The sequence below is a fragment of the Rhinolophus hipposideros genome, assembly GCF_964194185.1.
Source record: "Rhinolophus hipposideros genome assembly, chromosome: X".
Lineage (NCBI taxonomy): Eukaryota > Metazoa > Chordata > Mammalia > Chiroptera > Rhinolophidae > Rhinolophus > Rhinolophus hipposideros.
Genome location: NC_138046.1, coordinates 49,588,192 through 49,615,865, shown reverse-complemented (window position 1 = coordinate 49,615,865; position 27,674 = coordinate 49,588,192). Strand labels below are relative to the sequence as shown.

The 27,674-nt window shown below is 36.8% G+C and overlaps 2 protein-coding genes and 1 pseudogene across 11 annotated transcripts in view; 1 reads left to right on the top strand and 2 right to left on the bottom strand.

Moving 5' to 3' along the window:
• Positions 1 to 2,000: 2,000 nt before the first annotated feature.
• PSMD10 (proteasome 26S subunit, non-ATPase 10) lies at positions 2,001 to 8,922 on the bottom strand. 2 transcript variants are annotated; one of them, XM_081043626.1, is made up of 5 exons: positions 8,756 to 8,917; positions 6,606 to 6,704; positions 5,577 to 5,723; positions 5,395 to 5,482; positions 2,001 to 3,115 (listed from the first exon to the last, which is right to left on the bottom strand). In XM_081043626.1, exons 1-5 carry the CDS (start codon positions 8,867 to 8,869, stop codon positions 3,108 to 3,110), a joined length of 456 nt encoding a protein of 151 aa, XP_080899752.1. In that variant the 5' UTR covers positions 8,870 to 8,917; the 3' UTR covers positions 2,001 to 3,107. The 2 variants fall into 2 exon arrangements, with proteins under 2 accessions (XP_080899752.1, XP_080899751.1); XM_081043625.1 differs by having other exon boundaries at positions 2,140 to 3,115; positions 5,316 to 5,482; positions 8,756 to 8,922.
• A 137-nt stretch (positions 8,923 to 9,059) lies between these two features.
• Positions 9,060 to 27,674, top strand: part of ATG4A (autophagy related 4A cysteine peptidase) — a 55,914-nt gene continuing 37,299 nt past the window's right edge. For 3 of the 8 annotated variants that reach the window (XM_081043620.1, XM_081043621.1, XM_081043618.1), the window contains exon 1: positions 9,063 to 9,165. In XM_081043620.1, the coding sequence (XP_080899746.1) occupies positions 9,156 to 9,165 (10 nt within the window). In that variant the 5' untranslated portion in view covers positions 9,063 to 9,155. Of the gene's footprint in view, positions 9,239 to 27,674 lie in introns of all 8 variants that reach the window. The other 5 variants (XM_081043617.1, XM_081043622.1, XM_081043619.1 and 2 more) reach the window with 5 other exon arrangements.
• LOC308495430 (large ribosomal subunit protein uL4-like) lies at positions 16,163 to 17,908 on the bottom strand (annotated as a pseudogene). Its single transcript has 2 exons — positions 16,741 to 17,908; positions 16,163 to 16,313 (listed from the first exon to the last, which is right to left on the bottom strand). The product of its transcript is annotated as a large ribosomal subunit protein uL4-like (transcript).

Here is a 27,674-nt window from a genome sequence, read left to right as displayed (position 1 = left end):
AGAACTAGCAGAGCTGGAAGGGAGCTTTGAGATCAATGGTATTCAACCTTTTCTAATCCCACTGCAGCTGAGGGTGGTAACACACACAACTACTCACTCGATAATGGATAATGTTGGGGTGGAGGTGAGAGATGATGCAAAATTACATTCTTGCTGGGGATGACAGAAGGGGTAAATGTCATTTTAAAAAGCTGGGTCATTCCTATACATCTACAGCCAATCCCCAGAGGAGAATCCCTGGGTGAAGAGAGGTCAAATAATCTGCCTGAGTTTGTACAAAGTCAAGTCTAGACCCCAAGTTCTTCGATTCCTAGTGTAATGCTCCTTCAACTGCAGCACACTACTAATTTCGATGAAACAAACCCAAGTTTTAGTAATAAAAGATTGTTTTATAATGTCTGTGTGCTGGGAAACAGGTCTCAAAAAAAGGTACAAATCGATCAATAAAGAATAATACCACTTGTTTTTGCAGCTGTTTTAAAAACAAAACAAGAATTCAGAGATGCTAATGGAGTTTCCAGGGAACAAAAAACTTCCCATAACCCTAAAGAAAAGCACAGGGGTTGGGGGTGGGAGAGTGTCACAACTAACAGGTTATTATCAAAATGCCACAGTGCCTTTCATTTGGTCCAGTTTTTGAGTAGAGGCAGAAAGAAAATGGATCAGGGTCCAGGAAAGCTAAGTTTTAGTGTTGGTTGCTTCTCTAGCTCTGGGTATTTTCTCATCTGTAAAATGGAGATGATTTCTGCCTTCTTAAAGGCAGTGTTATAGAACTATACTATTGTAGACAATTAATTCAGTATTTTTTTCTCTTGACCAGGGATTCTTAATCTTGTTGAGATTCTGACGAAAGTTACAGAACCCTCTTCCAAGAAAAATACACATACCAATTTCTACATCCAATTTTAGGTAGTCAGAACTGTGAGACGGGAGCCATAAACCCCAAAGTGAACAGCTTCCACACTGTATCAGATTTGCTGACAGACTGATTTCGGGGTTGGGAGTGTAACAGGATATGTAAAAGGAAAGCAGCAGAAACAGCCAGGTAATGAATTCACCACAGTTGATATAGAAGTAAATCAATACACTGGGGGCATACAGTTAAATTAAGTCAAAGATTATAAAGTAAAAGGCAGATTTACCTCGAATCTCACAGAACCTCACTGAAATTGTGGATTCCCTCCAATAGATATTTAAGAATGTAAATTTTTCGTTTTCATTTACCTATTTCTTCCATCTTATATTCTCAGTTAAGCTTTACAATTAAAATTGTCATCTTTCTTTAGTGCATTTTGGAAGTAACTTTTCAAACCTGCTGGCCTTGAATCAGCTTCATCTGTCAGCTTTCCTCTAGGGAACAGATAACAAGTTGATCAATATCTGAGGCCATTAATATCCTTAGTTTATATCAATCAGTGATTTAAATATCGTTAAGAAGCCACTTCATTTAAAATGCCAAGACCCTACAAATTACCTGAGGCTTGCTTCCATCTGTATTGCTTAATAAAGAACTAGGATGAGTTTTCTTTTCTACCACAAAGCTTATTCAGACAATGAACTCAATATTTATGAAGAGTAAATGCCTTCAGTCCTAACAGGACCTATTAGATACAACTTTAATTACACTAAAAAATATTGGAAAGAAATTATTTCCCCTATCACCAATTCTATACCTAGTATTCAATAAACAAAGTTCAGTTCCATTAAGAAGATGCTTCCCTGATTCATATTTGTGAAGATCAGCAGTCAAAATATTTATGTAAAATGGGTTTGCATATCAACAACACAATTCGTGTCTACAAAACTGGTCATTAAGACTCTGACCCCAAATTAATGTAAGTTTGTGGACTCACTTACTTTAAGCAACATTTGCAGCACAAAACTCAAATTAAAAAAAATAATTTGAAGAGTCACTTGGAGGTCATTAGATTTTATGACTAGTAATCATTTAAGACAGCTCCCTAAATTGAGTTCAACTTTACACTTATTAACTTCCTTTTGCTCCATATTTAATTAGCAATTCAGAAGATTACATTTTTAAAGAGTTTAGCTACAGTTCAAGCTTCACTAATTTTATTGACTCTGGAGCTACCAAAAACTGAGAAATGTCTTTATGAAGGAAGGACTTTAAGGCATAAGTGGGTGTTTAACTGATTTGAAAGAAAAATTGGGAGATTCTCTCAACATTTTATTTTTTGTTTTTGAAATACAAAACACATTTTTGTTACAAAGCATGTTAACAAGCTTGACATTCTTTTCAATACAGGATGACTTCATATAGGTACTTAACAACTTCATTTTTAAAAACAGCACATTTTATGGAGGGAAATATTAATAGCTCATTAATAAGACACATGGGTACATGGGCTATCATTTTTTATTATTTTAGTGTTTATGAATGACAAACTTGGATAGCAGGCCCTCCGACTGAAAATTTGGTCCTTTAAAATATACAAGTATTCCTCCTGTAACAAAAATAAATTAAATGTACTATTGAAAAATCAGAAATGTATTTGGTATAGGCCTCTGAGTGAGCTTGAAAAACAAGTTAGGATGTGTTTCAACTGTACAGAAGGAACATTCTGGAATCTACCTAAAAACATTTGGCAGAATAACTGGCCTAGTGCTACTGGAGTTATTCTGCCTCAGAGTGGACGGCCAGAGGGCGCATGGGAGGGTACTGCAGACTCACACAGCCACAGAAACACTCAAAATTAACCAAAATTCAACAGAGAATAATATACAATAACAGAACAATCTCAACAGTTATTCAGTGTCTGGAAAGCAGATTGTAAGCTCAGAACAAATACCTCAGTAGGAACAATATTCAAAATATGTGTAAGACTTTGAAGGTGAAAAAAACTTCATTATTCATAATGATGTCTTGTGCATAAGTACATTAGTTTCCAAGACACTGGGGACAACCACAAAACATACAAAGTAAGAATCATGCCAAGCTGCTTAACCTTCCACCATTTTCTTGAGTGTTACACCCAGACCACCTCTGGCTACTTGCAGGGGTGTCTTTTCTTCTTTATTCTCAATGTAAATACTTGCTCCATGAGACACCAGCAGTTTTGCTTCTTCCATTCTCTCCTCGTCACAGGCTAAGTGTCTGCAATTGAGGACCACAAAGACCCATAAATCACTAATTCTCTGTAATGGCTAGGATTTCCTGATAGGTACTCTAAAGTGCATATTATCAGGTAGTGTAATATTGGGAAGTTATTTAATTAGGAAAGGAAAATCAATTTTCATGGGGAAGAGTCTTTATAAGTTAAAATTCAGTGAAATAGCCTTATAATATCAGATCATAAATCGTAATTCTGGCCCTACTGCAATAGAAGGAGGGATCTAAATGCCAGCCTAAGAAACAAATTCTTTACTTTGTTGAGATTAGAAGTAATTTTCACCAAACACATGAAATCATTCAGGGTTAGAATTCAGAAAAAAACAAAACAAAAAAACACAACTAGTTCATAATCTACTAATAGGAATTTTTATGATTTATATTTTGGAAAAGCAGTTTAAAAGAGTTTAACTCATCTGATCCCTATATCCACCTTAAAAGTTAGCAAGGTATTATTATCATCATTTTACAGTTGATCTTGTGACAGAGGCGCCTATGATGACATAGCTGAGCAGTAACTGAGGGAGGGAACCTTGTTAGGCACTTACAGTTTGTCAGCCAGACTATTAGACACTTTACATGTTATTTTATTTCAACCTCCCAACAATCTACCCAGGAAGGAATTATTATCCTTATATTACAGATGAGGAAATTAACTCAGGAAGTTTAAGTAATTTTTCCAAGTTACTTAATGTTAAGTATTTAATCTAGGTGGTAAGTGGCTGAGTTTGTAAATCCTAGGCTCTTCCCAGAGCCCTATACTGCCTGACTTCTACATCTCGCCAGGCAATCCCGAGTTTCTGGCTATGGAGAAGCGGGCAATATGTAAGTCTTTCGAACCGGAGTCACTCACACTACAGAAAAGATTTTTAAAACTAAGTGTTAAGAAAACATTGTTTTCAAAAGTCGGTTTAAAGTCAAATTAGAAAAGGTTGGATCTCACTTTGGACTAAAAAGAAGATTCATAGAATTTCTGGTTCAAAAAAGCCACCATTCAATAAGGAAGAAAAATGGCCAAGTACTGTAGAAAAAAAAATCAAGGTAGAGGATGGCTTCAGGCCATACACGTAAAGAATTGTAAATGAATTTGAGTTAAATGAAAAACAGTAACAATAATTCTCAACTAAAACCCATGGTACAATAAAATACAGGCGAATATTTAACTAATTTCAGGGCGAGGAAAGAATTTCTAGTCATGAGGGAAGATTAATAGGTTTGACTATGTAGAAGTTGAAAACTTGTTATTTAAAAAAATCATGAACAACATGAAAAGAAAAACGGGGGAAATATTTTCAACTAACATGGCAGAAGGTTAATATTTTTACTATGTCAGATCAAGGATACTTAAAAAAAAAAATCAGTGAAAATAAATTAACTCCCCAAAAGGAAACAGAAAGGGACACAAAAAGCTACAATTTAGAAAAGAAATGTAATTAGGCGTAGGCATTAAAAGATGTTTAACTTCACTGATAATAAAAAATGTAAATTAAAACCATAAAATACCATTTTTCATACAACGGAAGGATATTTTCAGTGTTGGTGAGAGGGTAACAGGCATTCTCAAACTGCTGTTGGGAGGGTACAATGACATAACTCCTCTGGAAGCAATCTGACAATATATGGCAATAGTCATAAAATGTGTGTATTTGTTGACTCAGCAATTCTACTTCTAGGAGTATAAACTAAGGTAATAATCAGCAATACGGCCAAAAATTTTTGTACAAAGTTGGTCTGTGTAGCATTATTTACAGTAGTGTTTTAAAAATATAGTTATACAGAAATGATTGAATTATGGAACATCTATAAAACGGAATTGTACATAGCCATTCAAAAATGTTTTAAAAATATTTAATATTGGAAAATGCTCACGATATGCCATGAAGTGAAAAGAACAAGATATAAAACTATATGCACAGTATGATGCAATTTTTACAAAAAAATGTAAAATACGCATAGTTACATACAAAAGACTGGGAGGAAATACCTAAAAATGTTGTCAGTGGTTATTTCTGGGTGGCAAGATAGGCATTTTTAATTTTTATCTTTATACTTTTGTGTACTTTCAAATGTGTGTGCCACAAACATGTATTACAGTTGTAAACAGAATAAAAGAAATGATGTGTAAGAATTAGTGCAAGAGGGCTAATGTCAGGTAGAATACAAATGACTACTACTTGTCACTTACAGAGGAGTGTTACCCTCAGTGTCTTGGATGTTTGTGGATGCTTTGTAGTACAGAAGAATATGAATCATCTTCAAGTTACCCTTGGCTGCCGCCCGGTGCATTGCTGTAGCCTCATAATGGTCCTTAGCGTCTGGATTAGCCCCGCCTTCCAGTAACATGACAGTGATCTGGAAAGTCAGAGAAGAAAACAATGCAGAGCTCTATGTGTGTTTGTGTCCAGGTTTAGAACTCAAAAGAAGTCTCCAAGGAATAAAACCCTACCTCATGCCTGTTTTTGGAAGCTGCATAATGTAGGGGAGTACAGCCATTTTGATTGACAGCATTCACTTGAGCACCTCTTCCCAGGAGGGCTTTTACAATCTCATCCCGGCCAGCAGAAGCAGCGATATGAAGAGGAGACCAACCTGCCTGTAAAAGAGGTGGGCAGTACAAAAACCAGGGGGAAAAGGCACAGGGATTCATGCTAACATTTAGGCAGGGTTTACAAAGAACAGTGTGTGAATGATTTAAAAAAAAAATAACATCCTTTCTTTTCCCCTCACTAAGCACTGCAGAAAATTTGGAAAGCAGATGTATACAAAAAAAAAAGAAAAACCACTCATAATCCTATAGCACAGAGGTAATGATACATAAGTCTAATTCTAATGAGTTTTCAAACTAGGATAAGAGGATATAAAGCTTTGTGAGTTGCATTTTCTACAACTTCCACTTATCATTTTGTTGTCAATTTTTCTGTCATTCTTTGGAATCATGACTTTATTGGTTGCATAAGATCTTATCATATGGATATACCTACTACGTCCAACTGTTCCTACATTAAATTGTTTTTATTTCTTTGCTATTATAAATATTATTTCAGTGAGCATCCTTGAAAAGGAATCTTTGCCTACCAAAAATTTTTCATCCTTATTCTTCACAAGTCTTATCCTAATAAAACCAATACTATTATAATAAATTTCTATATAACAAAAAAGATATGTAGGTCTTCATTATTCAGGCAATATTCACCAAAAAATTTCAAACATAATAAAAAGGGTCTGTAGTCTCTTAGAGGTTATTGTAATAAGCTTTGATCTGCATGTTTACCTTAAATTACAGGGTATGAGTAGCAAAACTAGTATTTTAAAATAATAAAACCACTAGTCCTATGCTTGGTCACCAGGGCCATACTGTAACTTCCTAGACATAAAGGTTACAATTCTGTTTTTGAGCTTAATACTCAGGTTTCAGTAAACACCAGTCTGGAGTCTAAAGATAACTGGAAATTTATTAACTCTGCCTAGTACTCACATCATCTTTATCATTCACTGGCACTCCAAGTTGCAGCAAGAATTCAACAATTTCTGTATGTCCGGCTGAGCACGCCCAATGCAATGCAGTCCTGCAGTCCTACACGGGAGAGTGGCAATAAGATCAACATTTTTGAAGAGAAACAGAAGAACTAAGGCAAGAAAGCGGAAGAAAATAATATTAGGACCAGCAAACCTGTAGTTTGGAAACAAGAAATGGAAAGCACTGGATCCTCAGGTAGGTAACCTTAAACCATATTATTACTAATACAAGAGAGACCAAGGTTTTAGTAACATGGGGAAAATACATGGACGAATGTGATAATTCTGGGCAGAATACAGCCATGAAAGCAGCAGAGTAAGAAACTTGATTTCAGTCCTTTGGCAGAAACAGAGCTTTGGCTGCTTACCACTGCATTAATACATGCTTTTATGTCAGGCACTGTGTTAGGAGTTTTACATGCATCTCACTTAATCCCCACAATCCTGTACAGTGGATAGTATCCTCATGTTACAGAGGAGGAAACTAAGACTCCTCAGGGTAAGCAATTTGTCCAAGGTCATACAGCTAGTAAATGGTGAAGCTGGGACACAAACCCATCTGTCTGACTCTAAAATTTCTAGATGCTCTGAAGAAGAAATGTTAATAAAATTAGTTGACATCATCTATATATACCTTTAAAATAAAATTGTTTTAAATTATTTTAAATTGTGTTACAAAAAATTTCAAACACATAAAAATAGAGGGACCATTATTACAACTATTAAAATTAACACTAACTCTAAAAAAAATACTGAATAATACCGTGTTTTCCCGAAAAGAAGACGTAACCAGAAAATAAGCCCTAGGAGGATTTTTCAGGAAGACATCCCCTGAACATAAGCCCTAATGCGTCTTCTGGAGCAAAGATTAATATAAGACCTGGTCTTATTTTGGGGGAAACAGTAAATAAACACTAACTCCTTCATAACATCTAATTCCCAGTCTATATTCAGATTTCGCCAAGTGTCCCCCAAATGTCTTTTGGCAGTTGGCTTATTTCAGTTAGGATCTATACAAGGTCCGTAAGTTGCATTTGGTTATGTTTTTTAAGTCTTTTGAACTTGAATAGCTTCCCCCTTTTTTATGCAGTTGACTTAATGAAGAATGGTTAGATTACTTAATTTTACTTTCATATTATTAAATTAAGTTAAAGTACTAAATATTGCCAGACCATAATGAAGAAAAACTTGGCAAAGATAACGCCATTTTCAGGTTGAGCAGTAAAGTTCCAGAAAAAAGTCTCCTCCCAAAGACACAAAACGGAGATTTCTAAGTATGTGACAATGTCTCACCAGCGCTTAGCACGCGGTGCCTGTCAAACAGGAGGCAACCTATAAATATTTGTTGGCTTAGTAAGGGCACCGTGAATCTTTCTAGAAACTCGGGATGAAAGCCATGAGGGTACTTTGAGGAGGGCGGCAGAAAGAAACACTTCCCAAAGTCCATTCACTTTTGTTCCGCCTCTGCCTATAATGCCCATTGATCCTCCAAGGAAGTCCCGTTCATCCCGCAAGGTCTAAGCTCCTCTGCAAACCCTTTTCAATTGCAACATCTGGCTTTTCTAAGGGAGATTAAAGGAGGTCCTGGTCTAAAAGCACCATTTAAACTTCTCTCCCGAGTTTTTGTTAACCGCAATTTGTAATCGGACATATGATTTGGCGTTACTTTAATAATGTCTGCTTCTTCCACTCGGCTGTCTCCCCAACTCCTAGCAAACTGCCTGGCACAGGAGGGGCGTTCTTACACGTGTTTCACTGAATAAAATCACTTGTAAAAATAAGGACACCCATTAAAACAAATAAACATACAAAAATACTCTCCTCTTCAGGGTATCTCAAAGATTGAACATTTGTAAAAAACGCAGTGCACATTCTACAAATCGCCAAAATTCAGTGAGCTAAGTAGTGGGCCAAAAACTTTTTTTTTGAGGTTTGTGGGGTAGCTCCTGCCGCCCGTTTCCGACTGCTGACGCGATACCGGGTGCGGATGGGGCGGCGGGGGCGGGGATCTGGCCCGCTGGGAAACGGTCTCTTCTTGGGCCGCGCCAGGCAGCCAAGTTGGGCTACGTAGCCGCCGCCGCCTGCGGAGAGGCTTCAGCGCTGCTTTACCTGGTCAGTTCTAGTAGCCAGGGATTTATCCGCCAGGATCCTTTCCTTCAACTCCTCCAGCTTCCCGCTGTAGGCCAGATTGCAGACCATTAGGTTAGACACAGAACCCTCCATTTCGCTTTCCCAGGATCTCAGGGCAGCGAGACCGCGGACCGCCTCACGTCGCCGGTTCCAACCGCCAATCAAAAATGCCGATAGAGCTGCACCAATCACCAACTGTCCTCATTCCTTTGCAGGGCGCCTCTGGGAGTTGCAGTTTGAGCTCAGTTCCGGGTCGGGAGGTGCCTTTGCTTCTCTCACCGACTCTGCCCCTAGCAGCGCGGAACTACAAGTTCCAGGGTCCCTCGCGGCCACCGTAGTCAAGTGGCCGGTGGAATTGGCCCAGGATGACAGCTGGAGAATGGAGTCAGGTACTGGGAGCGGCTTCGTGTGGAACCGGGGAGGGTGGTCATTGTGGAGCATTGAGTCGGCTACGCGAAATAGGTGCGGAGTCATGGCAAGAGAGTTATGAGAACCTAAAGGTCCTGTCCCACAGGGGCCCTGACCTGTGGGAGGCGGAAGGGACGACAGTAGGAGCTGAGTATTACCTCCCGAGTTCGTACTGGTGGCTGTGGCTACCTTCCCCCTCCCTGCCGCCGCCACAGGAGTGGAAAGAAGTAGGGGTTAATTATTCTGACATCTCGGCGGAGAGGCATCCGGGCAGAATTCTGTCATGGCAGTGATAGCATATGACACCATAGTAAGGTGATGTGCCAGGGTGATGCCAAAGGCAGGGTGTGATGCCATAAGAGCCACTTGATATCTAAGAGACTTAGGTGAGGCCATGGCCTGGTGGCATCACAACTTGATGAGGGTAATCTTGATACTGTGGTATGCTGTTGGCCCTTTAATATCGCGGTAATAACGATGACATCGAAGCTTTGCTAGAACTATTAAGCTAATAGTGTATTTATTTACGGAAATCCCAAATAGTGCCGTAGCAGAAGAGATGCAAGGCTTCCTTATTTTTCATAGGACATATCCATAAGCGCAGTATGCCAAAACTAGCTAATGATAAGAATACTCTCAAGAAAGAGACTGATTATATTTATCTTGTTGTGCTGTAGAACAGAGCTTGGCAAACATTCTGTAAACAACCAGATAGTAAATATTATAGGCTTTGTGGGCCAAAAGGCAAAATCCAGGATACTTTGTAGCTTTTTATATAACAAGAGAGAAAACAAATTTCAACAAATGTTTATTGATGAAATTCAAAATATAATAACAGTAGATAATTTTTTCCTAATACAGGACTACTAGTGCGAATAATGGAATTCTTTTGGGGGGTTCTAACATTTTGTTTAATTGGGGCTCACAGTCAGTGTTCCCTCTCATCAAAATTGTTCCAAATGTTTACCTGTTAATGCTAATCTGTAATGATATTTTACCTATTTCATCTTTGTAAATGTCTTTTTACATATATTGAGACTGCCAAATACTGATATAAATCCACAAACATTTTCTTGTCAATTTTTATCTAAATGCGTTTTTTATTTCAGGATAGTTTTAGATTTGTAGAAAAGTTACAAAGATAGTGCAGAGTTCCTGTGTATCCCTCACCCAGTTTCCCCTACTGTTCCTCTTCTATTTTAACACCTTTCTTGAGACGTATTTTACATATAAAATTCACCCTTAAGTGTATAATAAAATGATTTTTAGTAACTTTACTGAGTGGTTCAGCCATCACCATAATCAGCTTTAGAACATTTTCACTCCCCCAATAAGATCTCTCATGCTCATTTTTGGTTAATCTTGGTTTCTACACCCAGCCCCAGGTGACCACTAATCTACTTTCTATCTGTATAAATTTGCCCATTCTAGACATTTCATCTAAATAAAATTATACAATATGTGGTCATTTTTGCCTGGCTTCTTTTCACAGTATAATATTTTTGAGGTTCATCCATGTTGTAGCATGTATCAGTAATTCATTGCTTTTTATTGGCAAATAATATTCTACTCTATGGATATAACACATTTTGTCTGTTGACTTACTAGTTGATAGACATGGAGGTTGTTTCCAATTTTTGGCTATTGTGAATAATGTTGCTAAGAACATTCGTGTGCAAGTCTTCGTGTGGACGTTTTCATTTCTCTTTGATATATTCCTAAGGCTGGGATCACTGGATCCTATGTCAAATTTATGTTTAACTTTTTAAAAATCTGCAAAACTGTTTTCCAAAGCAGCAGCACTATTTTGCATTTTCACCAGCAGTGTATGAGGGTGTCTCTTTCTCCACATCCTCACCAACGTTTGTTATCTTCTGTCTTTTTATTATAGCCATTCTAAATGTGTGTGAAATGATGTCTCACTGTGGGTGATCATTTGTGTTTCCTTAATGACTAATGATGATGAGTATCTTTTCATGTGCTTATTAGCCATTCCTGTATCTTCTTCGGTGCAGTGTCTATACATACATGTTTTCCATTTTTAAATAGAGTTACTGTCTTTATTGTCTTTTTATTGAGTAAGTTGTAAGACCTATTTATGTATTCTGGATACAAGTCCCTGTCAGATATATGGTATATGGACATTTTCTCCCAGTCTGTTGCTTGTCTTTTCATTTTCTTAATGGTGTATTTTGAAGTGCAAAAGTTTTACATTTTGATGGGGTCCGATTTAAATCATTTTTTTAATGGGCTATGCTTTTTTCGGTGTTGTACACGTTTTACAAGTGTGCGATTTAATGATTACTAGTATATTTTAGAATTGTGTTACCATCACCACAGTCTTATTTAAAACATTTGCATCACCCTAGAAGGAAACCTCATGTCCATTATCAGTCACTCCCTGTTTCTACTCACAGCGTTAGGCAACCACTAACCTATTTTCTGTCTCTGGATTTTCATTTTCTGCACTTTCATATGAATAGAATGATATAACATGAGGTCTTTTGTATGTGGCTTCTTTCACTTAACGTATTATTTTTGAAGTTTATCCACATTTTAGTATGTGGATTCATTCCTTTTTATGGCTGAATACTATTCCACTGTATGGCTTAGTCACATTTTACTTATCCATTCATCAGTTGATGGACATTTGGGTGGTTTCTACCTTTAATTTATTATGAATAATGCTTCTGTAAACATTTGTGTACAAGTTTCTGTGCAGACATATGCTTTCATTTCTCTTGGTACCTATCTAGGAGTGGAATTACTGGGCCATATTGTAACTGTGTTTAACTTTGTGAGGAACTGCCAGATTTCCTACCGAAGTGACTACCATTTTCCCCTTCCAGCAGCAATGTATGAGGGTATGAATTTCTCCATCTCTCTACCAACACTTGCTAATATCTATCTTGTTTATTATAGCTATTCTAGTGGATGTGAAGTGATATCTCATTCTGATTTTGTTGCTTTGACTTGTGACAACATGGGAAATATATAAAACGTGTTCTTATCCCTTGTGAGTCAAACAATGTTAGTTGTTGAAATGATTTTCCTCTAGTATTAGTTTCACATATAAGTGCTGTTTTACCTTGTTATTTTAGGTTGCATTAATTAAGAAACATCAAGTGTGCAGCAAAAGCTAATTTCCAGAGCCATTCAGTGTTTGATAAGAATGGTTGAGGGCAGTTCTTCCAACAGTTTAAAAATGTAAAAGTAGTTCCTACCTTGCTTACCGTACAAAAAAAACATAAAGTGGACTTAATTTGGCCCACCAAATGTAGTTTGCTCATGATTGGTGTAGAACAAAAGTGTCCTGTGTGTAATAGGTATTCAGTAAATATTTATCCAGTAGATTGCAGAGGTACAGCAGGCCTGTTGTGTGGTATTCACAAAGGATTGGGTATAGTAACGTTTCACCATAATATTATATCAAGGAATTAGACTTGATTGCTACAAACAGCGGGCAAAACAACTCCAAGTGCCTCTCTTACTGAGCGACTTGTTTGGGTAATCGTCTTTTATAGACAGTGTATTGTGCTTTTATTTTATTTGATACGATGTGGCAGTTAACTTTCAATTCTGAACCCCTTAAGGCCAAGGGTGAGGTACCCCTGGACTTTTTGAAAGCCGCAAGACAAATAGATCTCTAAGGGAGAAGTCCACTTCTCTTTTGTCTCTGGCCCAAGTTATGGAGGAACAGCGTGGTTGCTGTTTATCTAGCAAGAGCCAAAGGGGGGCCTTGTTCGAGACTGACTCCTTTGCTGCTCATAAGGTTGAATGTTCTGTCTTGCCTTTTCCGCTGGTCACCTAGGTTCTAGGTCATAGAACAAGCCAAGTTCATCTTCTAGCTTTAAAGAATAATTCTAAAAATAGCTAGCATTTATAGATCACATGTGTCAGATATTGGGCTTATCTCATTTAATCTTTCACAACAACCCTATAGGTGGGTACTGTTATTCCCCAGTCCCCACCATTTAAGAAATGAGAATAAGGGTACAGAGAAGTGAAGTAACATGCCTAAGGTCACACGATTTAGTAATAGTTGGAGCTAAAAGGGAAATACAGGACTATTCTCCTGCAAAGCCCTACCATTTAAATACTATAACACACTGCTGATATTGCTGAAGAAATTATGTGTGAATGCAAACCTCAGATAATGCAATACTAATTCCTGTCAGAGCTCTTTGGACTGTAATTCTACCTAAGATTGTGGGGAAATGACATGTTTTTCATGTTCTAGAGCAACACTGTCCAATAGAATTTTGTGTGATGATGGAAAAGTTCTTTATCTATGTTACTCCAGTATGTTAACCACTAGCCACAATGAGCACTTGAAATGTGTCTAGGAGCTAAATTTCTTACTATATTTAATTTTAATTATTTTCCATTTAAATAGCTTCATATGGCTAGTGATTATCATTTTGGACAGTGCAGAGACAATTTCCTCCCATTTGCTTCTTTCTAATTATCACTAAATATTTTATCCAATGCAAATATTCTTTCCATAGTGCAACTGGAAATGAATATATTCTATGGTGAAATAAACTTAAGGACATCCCCTACAGGGTATATGCAAATCAGTTAACTGTATGACAGTCACAGGAATAGGTTCTGGGTTATCCAGAATGGAACTTCTCCATTCCCACCAATTACTAGATAAAATTTGAACAGCTGGCCCAAAGACCCTTTGCAATTGATTTTTCGTTGTTTGCAGATATAATTTGTTTATGTGGCTTTTTGCAAGCACTTGACAGTTGCCAGTTGCCTGGTTTAAGATGAGATGTTTTAATCTGTGGCTCTAATAATTTTTAAAGCACATGTTTTGATCCTGCAGATAAATGTCCTTGGTATTGTATAACACTGGCCTATACAAACCTTTCTCATTCAAAAGCTATCCCTTCATAAAACTGGCATATTGTTATAAGCTATTATAATAAGACATTTTATTTACTTACTCCCTGGGTTTTAGCTTCCACGCTCTTGTTTCAGAGCTATTTGCTTTATAAGTGGTTTCTTTTTTAACCTTTTGTTATGAATAATAAAAGACTCACAAGAAATTGAAGTGACAAGAGTGAGTATCCTTGTTTTGTTCCTGATCTTAGAGGAAATATTTCAGTTTTTCATCATTGCATATGATGTTATCTGTGGACTTTTTGTATATGGCCTTTATCATGTTGAGGTAATTTACTTTTATTCTTAGTTTGTTGAGCTTAGAATACTCAACTGTTCCACATGAAAAGATGCTGAACTTTGTCAAATGCTTTTCCTGCATCTGTTGAGATGATCGTGTGGTTCCCTCCTTCATTCTATTAATGTCGTGTATGACATTGATTGATTTGCATAAGTTGAATCTTCATTGAATCCCAGCGATAAATCCCACTTGGTCGTGGTTTATGATCCTTCTAATGTGCTGTTGAATTTGGTTTGCTTGAATTTTGTTGAAGATGGTTACATCTGTGTTTATCAGGCATATTGGCCTCTAGTTTTCTTGTAGTGTCTTTTTCTGGCTTTGGTATCAGGGTAGTGATGGCCTCACAAAATGAGTTTGGAATTGTTCCCTACTTTTCAACATTTTGGAAGAGTTTGGGAAGTATTGACTGCCAAACTTTTTCAAAAAGAAGAAAGTTAATTCTTTAAGAGTTAACTTAAAAATGAATTTCAAATGAATTCTTTAGAAGAAGTTAATTCTTTAAATGTTTGATAGAATTCACCAGGTAATCCATCTGGTTCTCAGCTTTTCTTTGTTGGGAGGTTTTTGATTACTGATTCAATCTCCTTAGTAGTTATAGTTCTGTTCAGATTTTCTGATCCTTCGTGATTCAGTCTTGGTAAGTTGTGTATTTCTAGGAATTTATCTATTTCTTGTAGGTTACGCAATAAGTTGGTGTACAGTTCTTCATAGTAGTCTTTTATAATTCTTTTAATTTCTGTGGCGTGGGTTATAATAACTCCTCTTTCTGATTTTACTTATCTGAGTATTCTCTATTTTTTAGCTAATGTAGCTAAAGCTTTGTCAATTTTGTTGATTTTTTTTTAAATTACAACTGCTAGTATTTTCTATTGTTTTTCTGTTCTCTATTTTGTTTATTTCTGCTCTAATCTTAATTATTTCCTTCCTTCTGCTAACTTTGGACTTAGTCTGTTTTTCTTTTTCTAGTTCCTTGAGCTGTAATATTAGATTGTTTGAGAACTTTCTTCTTGTTTTCATATAGGCATTTATTACTGTAAACCTCCCTCTTAGTACGGCGATTGCTTCATTCCCTAAGTTTGGGTATGTTGTGATTTCATTTTCATTTGTCTCAAGATAATTTACTAGTTTCCCTTTGGATTTTTCCTGTGACTAATTGGTTGGTCAAGAGTGTGTTTTTCAATTTCCACATATTTGTGAATTTTCCAGTTCTTCTTCTGTCGTTAATTTCTAGTTTCATTCCATTGTGGTTGGAAAATGTAGTTGATATGATCTCAACCAAAATCTGTCGAGAATAGTTTTGTGACCTAACATGGGATCTCTCCTGGAGAATGTTCTGTGTATGCTTGAGAAGAATGTGTATTCTGTTGCTATCGTGTGGAATGTTTTATATGTCTGTTAGGCTCATTTGGTCTATAGTGTTGCTCAAGTCTTGTTTCCTATTGATCTTCTGTCTGAATGTTCTATCTCTTCTGAAAGTGAGGTGTTGAAATCCCCTACTATTACTATACCTCCCTTCAGTTTTGTCAGTGTTTGCTTCATGTATTTGAATGCTCTGATGTTGAGTGCTTTATGTTTATAATTGATATAACCTCCTGGTGAATTGACCCTTTTGTCATCATATAATGTATAAAGCCTTTGTCTTTTTTTTTTTTTACAGTTTTGATTTAAAGCCTATTTTATTTTGTTTTTATTTTCTTTTTTTCTTCTCACTGCCTCTTTGATCAGGTTCTTATTCAAAATTAGCTGTCCAAAGTGATTTGACCTTTATGGAATAAACACATTTAAGATTATGCTGTAGGCTTCTTTTCTTCTGTGGTGTTTCTTTTCTGCAGACTTCTCAGCTGCTGGTTTCTTGGTAGCTGTAGCCTTTTTTCCTACCAAAGGCTTCTTCTGCTCCATAGCATCAACAGCCTTCTTTCCTTTCTTCCCTACCACTGGCTGCTTCTTCTTGTCCTCCTCCTCCTCCTCCTCCTCCTCCTCCTCCTCCTCTTCCTCCTCTTCCTCCTTCTCCTTTAAATTTTATTGGAGAATATTGGGGAACAGTGTGTTTCTCCAGGGCCCATCAGCTCCAAGTAGTTATAGAGGGCGCAGCTCAGCTCCAAGTCCAGTTGCCATTTTCAATCTTTAGTTGCAGGGGACGCAGCCCACCATTTCATGTGGGATTTGAACTGGCAACCTTGTTGAGAGCTTGCGCTCTAACCAACTGAGCCATCCGACCGCCCCTCTGGAAGCTCAGCAGCAGCTCGTTGTCTTCAATCTAGTTGTGGAGGGCACAGCTCACTGGCCCATGTGGGAATCGAACCGGCAACCCTGTTGTTTGCTTGCGCTCTAACCAACTGAGCCATCCGGCTGCCCCTACCACTGGCTTCTTGCCTGGAACCCCCTTCTCATCTGCTTTGGCGTCTAGCTCTGCTTTGGCTTCTAGCTCTGCTGCTGCTTTATCCACCTGGAGCTGGTGGTTCTTGGCCTGGCGAAAAATGGTGTTCCGGAGCATGGTCTTTGCAGGTGGGTTTAGCTTCAACATTATTCTCAGGCTTTTCAGTGGATTCTTTTTCAGGACTCAGCGATGAATTTTCTTGTGTGATGCTCGGAGGGCTCTTTGGATATCGGGACTTTTTAGGATTCTGTTAAGGTCTGTATTGAGCATCTTGTGCATGGGAAGGTTGTAGTTAACTCTTCAGGGAGGCAGCTTTACGCCAAGTGCCACACAGCTCATCTACCTTGTGGAAAGTGCTTTCAGTCCAAATGCAGAAACAGCCCACATGCCCACCAGAAGCAAGTTTCAAAGTGTTCAGTTTGCTTACGTTAAGCAAAGTCATTCCAGGGATGTTTCTGAAGGCTTTGATGATGCCGTTGCCTTCATTATAGATGATGCAAGGTCCCCTGTGCTGGATATGATGATGGTTTCTTTTTTTGCACTTGCCAGCTCTCATTTGGTGAGAGGCATAGACCTTTTTGATATCATTCCAGGCCTTAAGCTTCTTAAGAAGCAAAACAGCCTCCTTGGTCTTTTTGTAGGCTTCCACTTTATCGTCAACCACCAAAGGAAGTTCAGAAACTTCCTCAGTATGATGACCTTTAGATGTGACCAATGCGGGAAGGCCGAGGCAGGCAAGGCAGAGCAGATGGCGTATTGCTTCTGTGTTGTGTTCACTCTGCGTTGCCAATGGCGCCAGGTTTGTGGTTGGTGCAAACATGCAGCCCCCACCACACATATTGCCAAAAGCACCCTGGCCAGAATGATGAGTCCCACAGCCTGAACTCTGGGAATTCAAGCCACAGCTCTGCCATGACCCCATGACTCAGCACTGGTTTGATGACCTGCTAATTCATGGATAGCATAGTTCTTTCACAAGTTGGTGTCAACAAAGTTCACAATATCTGGTTGAATGAGAGCCTGGAATACAGCAGGCAAAGTGACATTTTTGCCAAATGATTCTCCCTTTTCGGAGTGTGCTGATATCAGTGGACGAGCACACACCATGGTGGGAAGAGGAGATGGCCATGCTCCTCTCAACCTGGTGGCTCCCATAGGAAAAGGTGACTTAAAGTCTATTTTGTCTAGTAGAGTTATAGCCACCCCTACTCTCTTTTGGTTACATTTTACATGCAATATCTTTTTCCATCCTTTCACATTCAGCTTATGTTTTTCGTTAAATCTAAAGAGAATGTCTTTTAGATAGCATATAGTTGGGAAACATGTTTTTATCCATCAGCCACTCTGTGTCTTTTGATTGGGGAATTTAATCCACTTTCATTTGAAGTACTTATTGATAGGGAAATACTGTTGCCATTCTGTTGATTATTTTCTGTCTTATTCCTTTTATTTTATTTATATTTTTGTCTCTCTTTTCCTTCTAGGCTGCCTTCTTTTTCCCCTGGATTTTTTTTTTTTTTTTTTTGGTATGCTTTGATTCCTGTCTCATTTTCTTTTGCTATCTTCTATAGGTATTTTCTTTGTGGTTACCATGGGGCTTATATCAAACATATTATACTCATAATCATGTATTTAAACTGATAACTTAATTTCAATTACATACAAATACTCTATACTTTTACTTCTACCCTCTAAACAACTTATGTTATTGACGTCACATATTGCAGCTTTTTCTGTTGCACATCCGTTAACATATTCTTATAGTTACAGTCATTTTTATACTTTTGTCTTTTAACTCGACATCGGAAATAAAATGATTTACACACCATTGTTACAGGATTCAGTGTTCTGCATTTGTCTCTGTATTTACCTTTACTATTGAGAATTATACTTTCATATGCTTTTGTGTTTCTGTTTAGTGTCTGTTCGTTTTAACTTGAAGGACTCTCTTTAACATCTCTTGTAGGATGGATGTAGTTGCAACGAATTATCACAGCTTCTGTTTATCTTGGAAAGTCTATTTCTCTTTAATTTTTGAAGTATAATTTTGCTCGACATAGTATTCTTGGTTGGCAGGGTTTTTGTTGTTGTTGCTGCTTCCCCACTCCCCCAGTTCTTTGAAAGTGCTGTTCCACTCCCTTCTGGCCTGTAAGATTTCTAAGAAATTTGCTTATAGACTTATAGGGGTTTTCTTGTCATGACGAGTTGTTTTTCTCTTGCTGCTTTCAAAATTCTCTCTTTGTCTTTTACTTTTGACAATTTGTTATGATGTGTTTTAGTGTTGGTTTCTTTAGATTCATCCTGTTGGAGTCCATTGGGCTTCTGAATCTGCATATCTGTTTTCTTCCCCAGATTTGGGATATTTTCAGCTATGATTTCTATAAATAAAATTTCTGTCCTTTTTTTCTCCTTTTTTTTTCTCTCTCTCTCCTCCTTCTGGGACTCCCCAAATGCATTTATTGGTCCACTTGATTACATCCCATAAGACTTTCTTTACTCTTTACTTTTTGTTCCTTTGAGTGGATCATTTCAAATGACCTGTCTTGAGTTCCCTGGTTCTTTCTTCTGCTTATTCAAGTCAGCTGTTGAACCCCTCTCCTGAGGTTGTTTTTTTTTTTTTTTTTTTTTTTAAGTTAACTTTATTGTATTCTTCAGCTCTAAATATTCTGGTTTGTGCTTTTAAAAATATTTTCTATTTGCTGATACTCTCATTTTGTTAATCATTTTATTGAACTCATAGATTATTTTTATGATGGTTATTTTGAATTCTTCGTCAGGTAATTCATATACCTCTATTTCTTTAGGATCAGTTTCTGGAAATGTATTTTGTTCTTTCTGGGGGCCATATTTTCTGGTTTCTTTTCATGTCATCATATAACTTTTTATTGGGATTCATGTATTTGAGAAAACAGCCACTTCTTCCAGTCTTTATGAATTGGTTTGGTACAACGAAAGTCCTTCACAAATCACCCTGGGCAGAGAGTCTGGGGTTTCTGAAAGCTTTGAGGTGGATTGCAAGTTCTCTGGGCCTATGCATGCAATTTCTCAGGTAGAGAGGCTTGTCAGTTTCTCTTTCAGGAGCTTGTAATCTCTTGCTCCCACTGGTATCTGTGCCAATTCATGTTCACGGACTCTACAGCAGCAAGCCACCCTACTATCTTTTGTTCTCAGTGACTACTAGACATCCAATGTATGCCAGCTCCCTGTCAGTGCTCCAATTCAGGTGAGAAAGATAACAGTCACTTGGGCAGCCCTCTGAAAAGCAAGAATGTTGGAGGCATGCTCCACTCTTTACTTTTTCCCTGAAGTTGTGGTCTAGGGTGTTCTCTTCCGGCACTGAACTGTACCAGCTTGGGGGAGGGCTGACATGAGTAAAGTTAAATTGCTCTTCTTACCTGTCCCAATATGGCTGTTCTCAGCTTTTGGCTCACATGGGGTTCTATAACTTCCTAACTGGATTCTGGAAATGCTTTTTTTTTTTTAATTGGGGAATGTTGGGGGACAGTGTGTCTTTCCAGGACCCATCAGCTCAATGTCAAGTCATTGTTTTCAATTCAGTTGTGGAGGGCGCAGCTCATTGGCCCATGTGGGACTCGAACCTGCGACCTTGGTATTATGAGCATTGTGCTCTAACTCCTGAGTTAACTGGCCACCCTAGAAATCTTATAAAAGTGTTTTGATCCATATGTTGTTGTTAAATTGGTACTTCTATGGTGGAGAATGAGAGCTAGGACTTCCTATTCTGTCATCTTGCTTGCATGTTACATACTTTGATATGTTGTATTTTGTTTTCATTCGGTGCAATGTATTTTTTGTTATTGCCTTTGAGACTTCCTCTTTCACCAATGGATTATTTAGAGGTGTGCAGTTTAATTTTCAAATGTTTGCAGACTTTCTTGATTTCTTTCTGTTATTGGTTTCTAATATTACTCTAGTCAAGGAATTACTCTGTTTGATTTCAGTTCACTTAAATTTGTTCAGATTTGTTTTATGACTCAAGATATGGTCTATCTTGGTGAATATTTAACGGGAGATTGAAAAATGTATATTTCGCTGTTACTGGGCAGAGTGTTCTATTTGTGTCAGTTAGAACCTATTGGTTGATTGTGGTGTTCAGATCTTTAATATCCTTAGTTATTTTCTGTCTAGTAGATTTATCAGTTTCTGAAAGAGGTTTTTTGAAATTTCCAACTACAGATGTTGATTTGTCATTTCTCTTTGTAGCTCTATGACTTTTTGCTTCATGTATTGTAAGGCAGCTTATTGTTTTGGTGCATACACATTTAGGATTGCTATATCTTCTTGGTGGATTGGTACTTTTATTATTAAATAATTTCCCTCTATCCCTGGCAATTTTCTTTACTCTGAAGTTTACTTTATCTGATATAAATATATCCACTGTTGCTTTTTTAAAGTTAATGTTTGCCTGGTACATGTCTTTCTACCCTTATATTTTCAATCTACCTATATCTTTATATTTGAATTGAATTACTTGTTTTTTAAATATAATTATTTTTTTCAAGTTTTATTGAGATATAATTGACATATATATGTGTGTGTGTGTATATATATATATATATATATATATACTATTGTATAAGTTTAAGATACACAACGTGATTATTTGATATATGTATATATTGAAAAATGATTACCAGAATAAGTTTAGTGAACATTCATCAACTCACATAGTTACACATTTTTCCCGTCTGACGAGAACTTTTAAGATCTACTTTCTTAGCAACTTTCAATTGTATAATACAATATTGTTAACTATAGTAATCGTGCTATACTTTACACCCCCAGAATCTATTTATCTTATAATTGGAAGTTTCTGCCTTTTGACCACCTTCATCCAATTCCCCCTACCTCTGGCAACCACCAGTCTGATCTCTGTTTCTATGAGTTTATTATTATTATTATTATTATTATTATTATTATTATAATACATATAAGTGAGATCTGAATTGTTGACAGTATATAGTTGGGTCATATTTTTATCTACTCTGCTGGTGTTTGCCAATGGCGACAAAACCTGTTAGTCTTTCATTATCTGAGAATGTCTTGATTTCCAGGATATATATACAGAGGGTGCCAAAAAATGTATACATATTTTAAGAAAGGAAAACTGTATTAAAATTGTAATAATATATACCGATAACAAAAAATGAGTACAAGTCAGGTTTGACTTCTGCAATGACAAGAGGTGCTCAAAGTAGTTGTCATCAGCGTCCAGACACTTCTGATTTCGGCGAACTACTGCTTGACCAACATTGACCAAAGTGTCCACTTGTATACATTTTTTGGCACCCCTGGTGTTTGTGTGTGTGTGTGTGTGTGTGTGTGTGTGTGTGTATTTTTTTCTGGATATAGAATTCTGGGTTGATGGTTCTTTCTTCTCAGCACTTGAACAATGTGTCATTTCCTTTTGGATTCCATAGTTCCTGATGAGAAATCTACTCTCATTCTAATTGTTTTCCCCCTGTAATTTATCTGTTCTCTCTCATTGCTTTCAAGATTTTTTTTCTTTAGTTTTTGGAATTTGATTATGATGTGTCTTCATGTGAATTTATTTGTATTGATTCCGTTTGGGGTTTGCTTAGTTTCTTGAAGATGCAGGTTCATGTGTTTTGCCAGATTTAAGAAATATTCGCCATTATTTGTCAAAGAGTTTTAATTTTAGAGCTGTTTTAGGTTCATTAGACATATTTAAAAAAATATTTCTTCAGCCCCACACATTTTTTTCCTCTCTTGGGACGCTGATGACACTAATGTTTAATATATTGTTATAGTCCTATATGTCCCTGAACTGCTATTCACTTTTGTAAAAATCTTCTCTCTGTTGTTCAGATTACATAATTTCTGTTGTCCTGTCATCAGTTTCACAGATTCTTTCCTGTACTATCTTCATTTCACTGTTGAGACCATCCTGTGAAGTTTTCCTTTAGGTTATTATATTTTTCAGTTCTAAAAAGCATTTATTTACTTCTCCTTTATAACTTCTATTTATTTGCTGAGACTTTCTGTTTTTTCTTTTTTTAAATTTATTTCCATCGTGTAGGGTGGGGCCACATTTTTTTACTTGCTTCTTGGCTAGAGTGTGTCAGTTATTGCCTAAAAGTTTGCTGTCTTGCTAGGCCCCGTTTCCTATTCCGTTGGTTAGAGCTTTTGGGTGCCTTTTTGTTTGTATACATTGGTATTTCTGGGTTGCTGGCTTCTCCATCACCAGGTCTTGGATGTAAACAAAACCCAAGGAGCTCATTGCCAGGTCATTACTTGGGTCTTGAGGTTTCTGGTCAGACTGTATTATTCTCTCTTTCAAAGATTTGTGTGTGTATAGCTGTACTTATTTGGAAAAATAAAAAGGTGCATCTATTCTATCTTTTCTTGGACCTAGAAGTTATATAAGTGGTTTCTTAAAGAAAACCTGGATGATGTATTAGTTATTGCATTTCTCCCACTAAAAGTCTAGTTAAGAATGGTTAAAATCGCTCTGACCCCTATCCACCTTGACATACTTCTTTTCTGAGCTCTTATTTTACTGTGGTAAAAAAAAAAAACACATAACCAAAAAATTACCATTTTAACTAATTTTAAGTGTACAGTTCAGTAGTGTTAAGTATATTCACGTTATTGTGAAATAGAGCTCCAGAAGATTTTCATCTTGCAAATGTCAACCTCTACTGATTTAGCAACAACTCACCTTTTCCCTAGTCCCTGGTAATCACCATTCTACTTTCTGTTTCTATGAATTGGACAAGTTTAGATATCTCATATAAATGGAATAGATAGAGTATTTGTTATATTTTGACAGGCTTATTTCACTTCGCATAATATCCTATATTCCGTTGTACGTATGTACCACATTTTGTTTATTCATTTATCCATTGATGGGCATTCAGATTGTTTCTACCCCTTGGCTACTGGGACGCATGCTGCTCTGAACATGGGTGTTCAAGTATCTCTTTGGGATGCTGATTTCAGCTCTTTTGGATATACACCCAGGAATGGAATTGATGGATCATATGGTAGTTCTTTTACTTTTTTGATTAGTTGTTTTCCATAGTAGTTGTACCATTTACAATCCTACCAATAGTGCATAAGGTTTCCAGTTTCTCCACAGCCTCAATAACACTTGTTATTTTCTATAGCCGTCCTATTGGATGTGAGTTGGTAGCTCATTGAAGTTTTGATTTACATTTCCCTGATGATTAGTGATGTCGAGCACCCTATTGTATGCTTGTTGGCCATTTGTATACCATCTTGGGAGAATTGTCTATTTGAGTCCTTTGTTTATTTTTAAAAATCAGATTGATTTTATTTTTGTTTTTGAGTTGTAGTCCGTTATATGGTCTAGATATTAACACCTTGTAAGATATGTTATTTGCAAATATTTTCTCCCACTCCATAGGTTGTCTTTTCACCGTGTTGATTGTATCCTTTAATGTACAAATATTTTTATGTTTGATGACATCCCATTCGCCTATTTTTTCTTTTGTTGCTTGTCCTTTTGGTATCATATCCAAAAAATTATTGCCACATCCCATGTCATGAAGTTTTCCCTCCTATGTTTTCTTCTAGGCATTTTTATAGTTTTAGATCTTATGTTTAGGTCTTTAATCCATTTTGAGTTAATTTTTATATATGGGGTATGGTAAGGCTCCAACTTCATTATTTTGCATGTAGATATCCAGTTTTCTAGTACCATTTGTTGAAGAGACTGTCCTTTTCCCATTGAGTGGTCTTGGCACCCTTGTCAAAGACCATTTGACCATATATACAAGGGTATATTTCTGAGCTCTCTATTCTATTCAGTTGTTCTATTTGTCTGTTTTTATGCCAGTACCACACTGGTTTGATAACTGTAGTTTTGAAGTATATTTTGAAACCAGGAAGTGTAAGTCTTTCAACTGTGTTCTTCTCTTTCAAAATTGTTTTGGCTATCTGGGGTCCCTTGAGATTCCTTATGAATTTATCTATTTCTGCAAAAAATACTATTTAGATTTTGAGGTATTGCACTGAATTTGTAGATCACTTTGAGTAGTATGGATATCTTAACAATATTAAATCTTTCAATCCACAAGCACAGATGTCTTTTCATTTACTGTGTCATTTTAAATTTTTTTCTGTAATGTTTTGTGTCTTCCCATTGGTATACTTCCATATACTAACTTAAAAGTTGACTATCAAGTAAAAATTCTTTGCTCAACCTTGCTTTTCCAGTAATTTAAGAGTACAGAACTATGGGTGGGGTGCCATGCATTTCTCCCACAAATTCTTTGCTGCTTGGCACAATTGCTGCCCATATGAAAGGCTCTGTTTATTCAGGCATTGAAGCCTAAGCTAGCTTATTTATTACACAATGGAATGGGGCCAGGGTCTGCATCCTGTCTTTCTCTTCATTCAGTATTAATTACATTTCCCTTAAGACTAGTCTCCTTTAGTGAGTCTGAACCTGAGGCCCTGGAGGGACTGCTTAAAGGTCACAATGAAGAAAGGAAGAACCAGGCTTTGGATGGAGAAAGACTTCAAAGTAAACCAACACTGTGGCCTGCCTCCTCCATGATGCCTTCTCTGACTATGCTATCCCATACTCATCTCCTTTTTCTGATCTCCTATAACACTTGCCTCTACTGTACAACCCAACGTTCATCATCTTACCAAGTAGAGTAAAACCTCAGTTACCTGAATCATTCTTGGAATAAAGCACTTTTTAATAACCAGGTTTCCCAAATGGTTCATTTACTCTACTTAAGTACCACGAGCTTTTACCATTTTAACCATCCTGAATGGAATTCTAAAAACAAACAGACAAAGAAACAGTCTACTCCTGTGACATCTTATAAAGCATTTATAGACATCATTACATCTTTTTTTTAAAAAAAATTAAGGATCATGATTATAACTATCTGTTGTTGTATTATGGTATAATACAGTGGTATTCAAAGGCCTATTGAAATGTGATTTAATATTTGCCCCTGCACTAAATAGTAAGACCAGTAAGCCTGTGTGTGTGTGTGTGTGTGTGTGTGAATCCATAGTAGTTTTTATGATTTTTCTCTCTTTCCTTGTCAGTCAGTTCTTCTTGCTGCTGTCAGTCTATTTTTGTAAAATCGACTCCCATTCCCTATCTCAGTAGGCTCAACAAAGACTTTTTCTGGGACTTAATGCCTGAAGGGAATGTTTCTCAAGGATCTTGAGAAGTTAAGGATTTACCTTCTCTAGTCTGTTTTGTTTGTTTATCTCCAGGCTTGTTCTTGTTTGGAGAGCTTTGCTGTGGGACTAAGAACAAAATTTCCAGGAACGGGAACCACTGGAGCCTTTGAAACCAAATGACCCTAATTTTCCTGTCTATCAAGCTCCTCTCACACCGTATGGCTCTGCAATTAGGGGTTTCCTGCTGTATTTGCTGGATAGAGTAGTTGGTGACAGGAAACATTTTGAGGCAACTCTGGTCTATATCACTTCCTCTCATCAGAGAAACGAACTTCAAAAGTTAACACAAGAAAAGACATCTTCCATTTGGGGCTCTCTGACAAGGAGTATTCGGGGCTCTGAAAAGGAGTTAAGAATGAGGAGTATTTTAAAATTTTGCTGCAGTTGTCATGATGGATGGCAGAGGGCAGCCTTCAGGGGCAGTTATGAAATTCATAATGGAGAGGGAAAACTATTGTTACAGAAGCAGTTCAAAGTTCTAGAAATATGAACTGAATATAATGGATATTACATAGCTAGAAATACATCTAAAAGTCATAACTGGGAAAAGCAAGCAAGGCAGTTATTGATAGTACTTCTCTGTACACATCTCGTATGTTCAGTACTTATTATAATGGAATTACTTCAACTTTTCAGAGATGTTAGAATTTGAGCATATGTGCTGATCCTGACTCTGGTGAAATGTAAGATATGCAAAACTGAAGTACGTACGTGCTTTAAAATTTAAGTACATTTTCTGTTGGTCACAGCCAGGCACAAGTTCTAATTAAACACTTAGCTTTGGGGATATTAACACTTCTTACAAGTTTACAAAACACCTTCTCATCCATTTTCTCGTGTGATTCTCACTATAGACCTATGGGCATGCTATTATCTCCATTTTATGGATAAGGAAAGGGAAACTTAGGTTAAAAGACTAGCTCAAGGTGACTTGGTTAGTAAAAGGCAGAGCTGAAACAGGACACAGCTCTTCCAGTTCATAGGCCAGTGTTTTCTTCAGTCTACTATGTTTTCTTTCATTAAGATTTGGGGAACAAATTTAATATACTTCTCTGATGAAGACCAGCTAATGCTATAGTAGAAAAGAAGAATTAATAAATTTGTAAACTTGTGATCAAAGTGAGCCTATAAAAATAGATAGCATTTTGGAATTCTGTAAGTTGAAAAATCCAATAAATTAGCATTATATCTAAATCATATCTGAAGCCCCAAATTACTTGCTACTTGCACTTGGGTTTGAAATGTGTGTGTACATGGAGGTGGAATAAATTCAGAGCTATATCTCTACTCTCGATAAGAAGAGAATATTTCCTTGTTAGCATAATTTTGATATGTATTACCAATCTGTATCAGAAATAAATCTGTATCAGAAATAAATCCAATATGGAGACTTTGTTTAATTTTAAAAAAGTATTTTTCAATTACTGTTGAAATACAATATTATATTAGTTTCAAGTATACAAACAACGTAGTGATTAGACAAAAGTGATAACCCCAATAAGTCTATTACCCATCTGACAATGTACATAGTTATTACAGTATTATTGGCTATATTCCCTATGCTGTACTTTACATCCCTGTGACTATTTCTTTTCCAATGATAGTTGACATTCAATATTATTTTATATTAGTTTCATTTGTACCGCATAGTGGTTAGACATTTATATAATTTATGCAGTGACCCCTCTGATAAGTCTAGTACCCAC